The sequence below is a fragment of the Agelaius phoeniceus genome, chromosome 21 (assembly GCF_051311805.1).
Source record: "Agelaius phoeniceus isolate bAgePho1 chromosome 21, bAgePho1.hap1, whole genome shotgun sequence".
NCBI lineage: Eukaryota > Metazoa > Chordata > Aves > Passeriformes > Icteridae > Agelaius > Agelaius phoeniceus.
The window spans coordinates 11601409-11613048 of NC_135285.1; the positions used below are offsets into that span (position 1 = coordinate 11601409).

General features: G+C 34.8%; 1 protein-coding gene across 5 annotated transcripts in view; it reads left to right on the top strand.

Moving 5' to 3' along the window:
- The window catches only part of RALGPS1 (Ral GEF with PH domain and SH3 binding motif 1), a 76766-nt gene that overhangs the window by 7377 nt on the left and 57749 nt on the right, over positions 1–11640 (top strand). For 4 of the 5 annotated variants that reach the window (XM_077189370.1, XM_077189366.1, XM_077189367.1 and 1 more), the window contains exons 5-10: positions 287–394; positions 769–819; positions 3681–3764; positions 4258–4347; positions 5956–6048; positions 7924–8050. In XM_077189370.1, the coding sequence (XP_077045485.1) occupies positions 287–394; positions 769–819; positions 3681–3764; positions 4258–4347; positions 5956–6048; positions 7924–8050 (553 nt within the window). The remainder of the gene's footprint in view (positions 1–286; positions 395–768; positions 820–3680; positions 3765–4257; positions 4348–5955; positions 6049–7923; positions 8051–11640) is intronic. The other variant, XM_077189368.1, reaches the window with a different exon arrangement.

The window sequence follows — 11640 nt, forward strand, 5'->3', positions numbered from 1 at the left end:
CACATACTACACCATTTGTAAGAAAAAGAACTAACATGGCAAGAGAGTAATTACAGAGCACTCCATGGTTTTTGGTGTTCACAGCCATGCTTTTTTATTGTTGTTGTTAATGATTACTCATTTTGTTTCATTTTAAATGGCACTTTTGACCTGTTACTCTGTAACTTAGAGTAGCCATGTATTATTGGTGAGTTCAGAGCAATGTAATATACCATCAAAATGGAGTCAGTCATTTTGAGATTAAATTAATCATTCTGCAGATAAGCCTACTATTTTTTCTTTTTAGGGTAGTAGCAGCTCAGATTCCCTGGAAGGGCGAAGTTCAGATTATGCCAATAAAAGCTATGATGCAGTTGTATTTGATGTGTTGAAAGTAACTCCTGAGGAGTTTGCTGTAAGTATAAATGTTATTTTTGCATTTAAGCTTATATAATACTCAGGGTTGCAGAGTATTAAAAAATATATGAAATATTTTTTCTTAAAAAACCCCCAGCTTTTAAATAAACCTCCAGTGTTTTTGAAAACAAATTTCTGACTTTATCAACTTCAATAAAATAATCCTGTCTTGGGATTTAATCATGTAGTACTGACCTGACACAGCATATTTGTTTTACTTTGCATTTTTTTAAGTCTTTAAGAGACCCTAGCATAGGCTAGTTCTGGTTAGTAAGAAATATGTGTATGGTTTGTAGTTACCGAAGGGCAGATAGAAATACATCATTGTTAGCTCTTCATATTACACAATGTAAAATTCTGTCTTCATTTCAGAGCCAGATAACATTGATGGATATGCCAGTATTTAAAGCTATACAGCCTGAGGTAGGTTTTCTTGAACCATCTTTGGAAATCAGTGCCTGAAGAAATGTGACGATTCAAAGAATGCTTTTTTTGTTCAAAAATGCTCACTTTCTTGCACTGCACTAATGTTTTTCTAGGTATATTCCCTATTAGTACTGTGAATCTGTAATCCAGCATGAGTTACTTTGGTTTGTCATCTGTTGCCAAAGGGGATAACTATGCTTTTCTGGAAGTCTTCTTGTCTTGCTTTGAGTGGAGTGTTTCTTCAGGATAAGTTTATCAAGTGCAAAAATTTTCTATTCTCCCTTCTGCTGCTGTTTTTCAATTCATATCTGATTTCAGACTTTTGACTCCTGCCTCTGGCCATAATCTCAATTTTAGACTGCATCAACTGCTTTATAAGCTTCTTAATTTTAAGATTCAGAATAATAAATGCTGGGATTAAATTAGCGCAAACCCTTAAAAGTTAGTCTTTTAAGATTTTAACCTTTTTAGAAAGACACATAAGGGAACCTGAGGCCTGTTGAGGAAAAGCAGTCAAAGTTAACAAAGACGTTTGAAAATCAGTAGTAAGAACTTGAGAAATGAAGAATAAAAGTAGTTGTCAGAATATGACAAATTTGGGTAAAATATGATAAATTTATTTACTGCAAAAGGTACGAGAATCACGTGACTCCTGCTTCAGGTGTTTTGACTACAAGACCATGTATCCATTGTGGCTTGTTGTCTTCTTGTTCTTAGGTTGGAATATCATGGTTTTATGAAGGGCAGCCCATGCTCCCCCATAATGTCAGCAGAACTGAATATCTGACATCAGTAGGGGCAGTCAAGTTTAGAAGGTTTTTAGTGGAAGGTCCAGCCACCTAATTAGGTCACTAACAAAACAAGTCATCATTTATTACAGTAGTTCAGAGGGATTAGCAGACTTCTATTTTGAGAAAATATAGGAAGGAAATAAAAAATTTGTCTATCTGTTGTCTGTCCTTCCTGTCAGATAATTCCTTTTTTTCCCCCAAGAACACCAAGAGAGTTTTATAGCTGAAAACACTCTCATGCTTCTGAAATTGCGTGTGTGCTCCAGGCTGTTGGGGAGAATTTTCTTTCCTGTGGGGAAGAAAATGGCTAACAAATAATGCAATAAGAAATTAACAATGCCTATAGAAAAATCTGCTAGCAAAAGATTTTCTATATGTACAAATTGATACATAGATGCTTTTCTATGAGGAAGTTTTGTTTCGACAAATATCAGGACAAAACAGGGGGTTTTTTTTATTCTAACTACCTTTGCCAAAAGCAGAGGTAGTGTCATACTCTGAGGAGATGAACGAACTAAAAAACAAAATGCAAAACTATAGATGTTCATTTTTAAAGCAAATTTTGAATTTACTTTAGTTGCTATGAAACATGTGCTATAGAATTTTATAGCAAAAAATATCCCAAAACAATTGATTTGCTTTTCTTCTTTTCCTTTGTAATTGCTTCATTTTGCCTTTTGGAAATGAAATTCCCTAAAGTGCTACTCTGGCAAGCAGATGTAACTCACTGAGGAGTGATCAGAAGGAAAACTATTGTATCTCCAGCTTCTGCTAGAATATAGATCTTTGGATATGTAGCAGTTACCATGAACTATTAGTTGTTAATTGTGCTTTCTGATTTTCATTTTATTGGAATCATCAATATAGTTTGTTTGCCAAAAAGAAACAACTGCTTCTATCCTGAAATTCTGCCAACTGTAGGACTACATTTTAAAGCCAGAAATAGTTTGTGTATTTGTCATGAAACTCTCCCTTGCTATTAGTTAAGTTATTAGACTAAGAAAGTTAACATTTTCTAGTTGAAATTTAAGGTTTTATTATTTTAACATGACCTTATGCATGGATGGAAATACCTAAGATTTTAGAGTTTTGGTTGCCAAGTCTTATCTCAAACACACAAACATCCTTTAAGTGTGCTATTTGCTGAGGCTTTTTCCTGTTCTTCAACAGCTATTACTAAGAAACACATCTGCATTTTACTTTGCAGAGTTTAGAAAAAGGATGTCTAGTTAATAATTCTTTGTTCTCCAGCAGAAATAATTATGCTTACATTTTAGATTTCTATGTGACTTCATTTAGATTTTTTTTCAAGTCCTGAAATTGCAATCTCCACAAATTTCAAGGTTTTGCACACTTGATGGGAATGTTTCCTGTGACTGTGCTCACTGAGGAAACTGCCAGCATCCCTCCATACAGAAAAAAAAAAAAAGACAAAGTGTAATTCTCAAACACACAGGGGCATTTTGAATCACTCTCTTTTATCAACCTTCCTATTCAGTCTGAATTTAAACCTAAAATGATTTTGCCATACACAGGATTTTCCCTCTTGCAATCACTTAATATCCTTAGGTTACTGATCTCTTCCACTTTTCTACCAAAGGTAAGTTTTGCTGTCCCTTGTAGAATATCTGAGGTTTTTTTCCACATAAATATATGATTTCTAGTATCATAAGACCAGACATGGACTTTTCATGTGGAGAATCTGTGTCCTGACAGATGCAAATTGGCATTTTTATCTGCCAAGTTTTAAGTGCTGGAGATGGGGATTCAGAATGTGTTTGGAGCTGAAAATGCTTTTCCTGCTGCTCACACAGGCATGTACAGATCTCTAGAGTGTGTTCCATTTATCAGCATTACAAAGTGCTTTTCAGAGGCAGAATTCTCTTTGGCTGACTCTGCCTTTTCATATGAAGGTGTCTAAAATTAGTAGTGTACATTTGCGAAGTTGAACAACATTTTGATTGAAATTGAGACTTGTGGTTCTAAAAAACAGAAGAGTGATTTAGAATTAGTGTCAAGGAGAACTCATTTCTGTTTTTTAAGGCAATTTTTAAATGTGTTTCCTAGGAACTAGCCAGCTGTGGATGGAATAAGAAAGAAAAACACACCCTTGCTCCAAATATTGTTGCCTTTACTAGGAGATTTAACCAGGTATATAATTTGATTACTGTGATGAACAGGTACTGTTTGACAGTTGTCTTTGAGTGTAAAGTTAAACGGAACTACTCATGTGAATTAAAACCTGTTTTTCCAAATGAGGATTAAGATTTTTAAATTACAACTCCTGTTTTCAATTGCTTTGTCCACATTTTCATGTTGTTCCTCTAGACCCCTTGTTCCTAATTACTAGTTCCTGATTTGTTTTGCTGTGGTGCAACAGTAGCAATATTTTTTCTTTTTTTCTGGGTCTCACTTGTGCATTCAGTTATCTTGGTGTTGTCTCACTTCTCTACCTCTTATGCTGGTAATGCTTCAGGGCAATTGCAGTGATACAGATGAGAATTCATGGGATCAGAAATCTTTTCTTTCCTTACCCTGTTTTTTTCCTGGAGTATTGTGAGAGTTTGCAAATATTTCATCTAATAGACTAATAAAGTCCGTTTTTTTGGTAACAAATTAAAGTTTTATGTGTTTACTTTTATAGGTCAGTTTTTGGGTTGTACGAGAAATATTAACAGCACAGACCTTAAAAATAAGGGCAGAAATACTGAGCCACTTCGTGAAAATAGCTAAAGTAAGTGCAGATTTCTTACACTATCGTTCAAAACCTTAACTCCTTCGTGTTTGTTTCTGCACTACTCCTGTGAGCCCTTGTTGGACTGCAGAGGGTAACAATTCTGTTTTAGCACATCTGTTATGTTGTACTACATGATTAAGATAAAGGAAAAGAACGAGAACTGTTCTTTTCTGCTTGGTTAGATGAACCTACCCAGTTCGGTGTGACTCATCTTGTACCTCTACCTACCAAGTTTAAAAGTGGTTTGAGTTGTTGGTGGCTAATTGTGTGTTGACAACATCAAATGTGGTTGTAAATGTTTCTGGTTTTTGTCTCCCACCATTTTAAAACTTAACTTTTTGAAAAGAAATTCCTTGCTTCTAAAATAGCTATTGTGAGACTTGTATTCCTGCTTGCAATATGTAGTTGCTGGTAAAAAGCACTGCTTTTAAAGCTCCGTTATTTTATTGAGTTTGAGCACTGCATTTTACACATAACTTTAAAACAAACAAATTTTAAAATATTTATCACTTTCACGACCTGCAGTCATTCTGTTTTATGTGACCCTGAGTGACACAGCACTTGGATCAAAGTCCCAAGTGCGAATTTTTTATGTGTGAAATTGCATATGTGTGTAGGTAATTAAAATAATATTTTCTGTGTAGTACAAAACAAATTTTCTATTGTGCATATTTCCAATCAATTTACTTAGCAGTTTTGTACTTTGAGAAGAAAATTTATCTGAGTAAGTTACTGGAACAAAACAATAGTCCAAGTAACAGGAGAATGTTCGACTTGGAGGTCCTCGGTTGTTCTTAGAAATAAGAGTGGTGGTGTTTGGGGTTTTTTTAGCCTGCATGAGGGGGAACACTGCCCTCTTTCCTTCTCTTGCTTTTTTACTTTTCCTGCTTTTCCCTCCATAAAGTCCAGATCTTCCTTAAATGCTTCTGAGCAGTGAGTAAATGGCTCAGTCAAGGATGAATCCAGCCTCTTCTTAGGCTTCACAAAGAAGCTATGTGACACAGTTCTCATTTTTCTATTTTACATTTTTATGCTTGTTGTAGCAAGCATTATCATCTTGACAGTTTTATTCCAAAGTATTGTCTGCCTGAGATCAGTGTGTTTTGAGTAATTGTCAACACACAGAGTAAATTCAAAATACATTGAAGTGAGGTAAATTTTTCCTATACAACAGATTACAAAGGTAAAAGTTGTGTTAATTCTGAGAGGGTTGTCAGCATCTTCCTGTAATGTTTTTGCTTGATTAAATATTTGATTTCTAAAATTACATTACTCTTTTCAAGAACAATGCATCGAATACTTTTTTCCTATTTTCTGTTCCTGAAGGAATAGCCTTAGAAAATGACAAACTGAAATCAAGTACTGTTTGTGTTCTCGAAACTGAAATGCCTATTTATTGATGGGTATACTTGTAAAATTAGCAACTCTTAAAGTGGTCTTAAGAATCTTGCACATGACAGCATTGGGATAATATTTTGTCTGCAGTCATAGATGAAAACTTTGTATTTTATTAATGAAAAATAATGGTTTATTAATGCAACTTTTATATTAATTAATCCTGCTTCCTTTTCCAATGTGCTAAAAGCTATTATTCCCTTTCTTCAGAAGCTTCTAGAACTGAACAATCTTCATTCTCTTATGTCTGTGGTGTCAGCACTGCAGAGTGCACCTATCTTCAGGCTCACCAAAACTTGGGCTGTAAGTGTTGCCTTGACCCTTGTCCCTTCTGTCTTGTTGGAATTCTGAGGTTCTTTGGAATTTGTCATATTGTAAACTCTAGAGGAATACGCTTTTATGTTCTTGTTTTTGTGGTACTGTAGCAGAAGCAGTGGTCTGTTACATGTTTTGTGAAAAACAGAGTTTTTGCTGCATCTATTTTCCTGTAAATTTCCTATTTCCCTGTGTGTTCTAGAAGCCACTGGTTGTATGCTCAAGAAAACTTCTGTTGATAAGTAATCTTAGAACACCCTTGTACAGAACGTGTATCAGTGTCCCCTTATCCAAAACATAGCCTATCATTTAATACATTACCTAAAAGGAAGGAAAAAGGCATGTTACAAATATACAAGCATTAATGTTGTGATTATTGTGTGATGCATTTCAGTTTTTATTTATGTTAGAAATAAAAAGCATTGATAATTCTATTTTCAGAAATTCCATCTCTGGAAGGTAGAATTTCTTAGCCATACTTGGAGTAAATTTAAATATTTCTTTAAAGAGGAATACACAACTATAGGTTATTTCTACTCCATGTAGTGTTTAACTATACAAATGTTTGGGTAATTCTCATCCATTCCACACACCATGGATCACATTGACTGTTCAGACCTTATAAGTCTTATAGTTCAGAGCTTAAGTCTTGGATAGGTTTATCAAGCTTTTAAAATGCTTGCAACTATTTTATGATTTAATTGCTCAGAATGAGGTTATAATCTAATAAAAAAGTAAATGCCTGATGTTTTGAGCAGCTCGATGAAGCTGGAAATGGATAGGGAGAATTGCTCATGTGTGAGATGAAGTATGTGACTAATTTGACTTAGACCTAAAGAGGTGCCAGGCTCTTTGTTGGCACAGTAGTTCAAAAATACAATACATTGCAGTGGCAGGGCCTCGAGCAATTCTCAGTGGTGCTAAAAAGAAAACAGCAAAATTATTTTGATATATTCATTTCTATCCTTTCTATGTTATTTTTTTATTAACTAGACTTAAAAGCTAGGCAGTACGAGAACTGGAATTTTCCAGAGGAAAAGGTGTATGAAAGAATGTGCTATGGAGCAGCTGTCTCTTGTCAGAAAGGACACATGCAAGAAGCCAGTGTACAGTGCCATAATTCTCCACTCACTCCTAACTCAACTGGCTTTTAAGACCATCTTAAAAATATTTCTGGGGTTTCTTAAAACAGCAGAAACAGAAAATGTGTTCTTATAGCTATGTTTCTTATAAACATAGAAAATGTGATCTTATGTTTACTTTTCAGCCCCCTGTGACTAGGATTTTTGCATTCCTAAATGTTTTTTCTAGATTTCTGTAATAAGTCTAATAAATAGAAAACATGGATTTAATACCACAATAATTTACTTTGCATATACTTTTTTTCTGAAAAGTTTTGTCATACTTTTAATAAGGTACTGTTGAAATGGCATTTCATTGAAATGGCACAGTTTGCATTTATTTAGAGGATTTAACATTGCTCTTTTTACTCTTAAGTTTAGAGGATTTCTAGCATCTCTGCTAAGTTATGAGAATGTTGGTGACTGTATTATAGCATACTTTTTCCTCTAAAAATGTATTATTGCTGAGGTTATTCAAAACTTACTTAGCGATATGAGAATCACTGACAAATTAGTCAGAAATAGTGGTCATGTTTTTTCATAGCTTAAGACCTACACTAAATGGCCTTTTTTAAAAACAGGTAGCATGTTTTCAAACATTGTGCTGCTTTGGATGATGATGATAAATTTAATCTTAACTAGACTATGTTCTCCTTTACTCTGGGCAATTCAACAAGTTACTGACTGTTAGTTTTGTGTGGATTTGTCCTTGAAAATTTTGTGATCTCCATTTTCTCTGTAGCTTTTGAATCGGAAAGACAAGACCACCTTTGAGAAGTTAGACTATTTACTGTCTAAGGAAGATAATTATAAAAGGACACGAGAGTACATCAGAAGCTTAAAAATGGTTCCTACAATTCCATATTTAGGTGAGTGTGAACAATTACCTTATTTATCTGTAGCTCATTGACAGACGAGTGCTAATGTACCATGTTGTGCACCTGAAGAACCCTGTATGTAGAAGAATGGTTCAATATATTTCATATTTGGAAAAGTTAAGTCAGGTTGAGATTTTTGGGCTATACAGATGTTTACATACTTTTGGAAGGAGTTTTTCTCTCAGGTGCTGAATAAATATACATGTAATTCAATGTGAAAATGTATTAAAAGGGAGACCTGCAATTAAAATGCTGTCCAGCCTTGATATTGTCTCCTTTTCTTCTGTGACATGCACAGAGTAGCCATTTGATGAATTGGTTTTTTGGTCGGTTTTCACCTAGAAATATTTCTGCATAAAGGTTATTGTTATGAAAGTAGTCCAATATAATGAGCTATTTTCTGGCTTTATTAGTGATTTCATCAGATGCTAAACTGCAGCTAAAAAGAATAAATGTTTTTAAATTGGTGACCCTGGGTAACAAGAGATCAAAAATTCTGCTTAGCCTTCCTGTGCCAGAATTGCTATCTGTATTGCTAACCCCTAATGCCTCAGTAGATTTATCTTCTGTGAACATTTGCACTCTTGCTTTAAGCACACATAAACTTGCATACACAATACACAGCTGGCAGGATTTCTTCAACTCTGTCCAGTACCACATTCTTTTGCTTGAATTGAACATGGTAATTTTTACCTTCACTAGATAAACCCTACCTTGTTCCTTACACAGCTTGAGACTACTCCTGACATTATGGACTTCAGTCATTATCTGTTGCCTTCACAGTAAATCTTCAATTACCTCTCTTCCAAAAGGAAGAGTCCTTGGATTACTTGATCATGTCTTGTACAGATGCCACTTGGCATCCTTGACAACTTGCCTGGGCAGCGTTTCAGTCCTGTATCCTTTTTTTAGGGGAAGAGGGTGCACATGAAGTGTACTGCCTGCAAAATTTAAGATAGAAATGCAGGTTATATTTTATACAGTTAATTCAGGAAGCTTTTTGTGCTCTACTTAATATTTTCTGACATTCAGCTACCTCAAAGCTTAGTAGCAATCACAGAGTAGCAAGCATGAACTGTTTGTAATGCTAAGTTTATGCCTTTATTGGCACTGGTTTGCTCTTCTTGTTTTGTATGGAAAGTCAGGATTCTTTGTTTTCCCCTTGTATGTAACACTGTCTGTAGATTTTCATCTTCTGTTTTACTGTCCTAGCAGTTTGTCTTCCATAATTCCTATCAGTCTGCCCTTCTCTTTGCTTCTCTAGTTAATAAATATCATTAGCAGATTTTTGTTTCTGTTAATTCCCATTTTCATATCACTTATGAATAGGTCCAGCAGCATGAGTCCTAGTACAGCTTGCTGTGGGAAACAATCAGCACTACTTATCTAAAATATTTCTTATTTAATAAAATTGACCACCACTCCTAATGGCCGTACTTTTAAAACTGTATTGAAAGCTTGGTATCAGTTACTGAAACTGCTTTGTAAATAATTTCAGATTTGAATGAATATTTAGCTTATCAAAAGAGAATATTCAATTGAGACTCGTTTCAGTGAATAAATGTCTTCTCAAGGAAAGACAGCATTACTTACAGAACAGCTTCTTTATTTTGTGTAAATGAACAAGTAGACCAATAGATGATTTTAGGAGTAACTACTGAATATAAAACAACTGAATTGAGAATGATCAGGTGTGAGGATTTGCAGAGTTCTTGGGGATCCTGTTTTGTGCTGTAGAGCCTCTTGTCTCACTGCAAGAAATTTACTTGGTTGTGAGAGAGGTTCTTATTTTATCTGTGGAAGCCTGAGATTGCTTGATATGAGTTAGAGGATGTACTGGGAAATTAAAATTGCCACTGAAGTTTTCCAGTTACTCTGGTTTATAGAATTAGCTCACAGCCTTGTGTAAGAAATGTTTTAATACTACCCAGTTATTACTAAATCACTCCAAGCCACTTTTATACAAGATTTAAAATATTTCTGAAATGAACATGTGTGTTACAAGCCTAATAAAAGACTTGGGTAATGAAAGGAAAAAAATTGCATGTTTCCTTCCTAATCCAACTTGAATCTTAAATTCCTGCTGGTCTTTAGCCAGTCTCCTTGAGACTTTGAATTCTCCTGCATATGTTGTATCTTGTTTCATACATGAGACCCTCTCCCTGCTGATGGCAAAGACTAGGCAGTATTGCTCTTCTTGTAAAGTAAGGCTTTCCCTGCATTCTGAGAGGTGCAGTTGGACATTTTGTGTAACCAGATGAATACAGGAGACAACTACTGTTACGTTTCCAACCTCAGGCTATAATATGAGAGACTAGTATTTACTATGTTTAAAAGTACCTGTTAAACATCCAACAGTTGTTTTGTTTTCAGACAGGTCTTTCAATTTTTAAAAGGGAGAAGAGAAAGAAAGAAAAAAATCATGAGATTGGCAAGGCTGTGATGTGGACTGTTGGAAGTGTTTAGCCACAGTGTGATTTAAGAAAAAATAGCACTCACATTGTTTTGAAAATTCGTGGCTGTAATTGCTAGTTACAGTGTTTTCTTGTCTTCACTGCTGGTGGTCTTTTAGATTGTCTCTGTATGTCACAGAACAAACAAAGTTGGGTATGATCTTATCATCTATAGATTTGTTGCACTGTTTGCTTCTTTTCCACTTGGAATATAACAGTGGGGGTAATTATGAAAACTTTGAATGATAATCGAACAGTTTCAGGAAAGAATTCTTTGGAAATTTGTATACAAAAGAATAACTAGTTGTCTTCTCAGGTTACATCAATCTTGTGGTAGCCTTTTGTCTAAATGCTATAGGTGGAGCCCCATTGTTTCATTCCTGATATATAGATAATGTATTAGTTTGACAGCATCTTCTTTACACTTCTGAAAAAGGTAGAGATATTTCAAAAATTCAGAAAAGCAATGTCAGCTTCCTATGGCACTGCTTGAAATGGAGGTTTACAGGAGAATTGCAGTTGCTAGTGATCCTCTCCATAGGGCTGCAATTTTCTCTTGCATAAAGTCACCTGATGTGCTTTTGCTAATGATAGGAAAGTGTATGGTATGGGATTTTTAGACTGCAGGGTTGCCAAAGATGTACATTTGTGAGCAATGAAGTAGTGTAATTGAAACCTTTGGAAATAATTAGGGAAATGGGAAAAACTAAGGCCTTTCACAGTTTGTAGTAATGTCATCTACTACAGTAGGTGGACCTAGTGCAAACTGAGTTCTGTTGTGTGGTTTTTCTTTTTAAATAAGCATAGTGGAATCTGTGGTTCTGCCAATGTACTTGCCAATAACTTCACAGTATAAGTTCCAAATCCCTAATGTTTAATTACTTTTGATATGCCAGGCTCTGTGTTTAAAATTATTTTATGCAAATATGCAAATTTTATGCAAAAAATTTAGTAAGTTCTGTTCTCACATGTGGTATCTCCAGGTAGTCATGGACCGACTTCTGTGCATTATCTTTTTTAATTACATGGAAGAGTATCTAGGTAAATGACTCACCTTTTAGGTAAAAGGTTAAGAAATATTATTATTTTAACAAAAGACTGTCAGCTTGAACATGGGTTTAAAGCCTA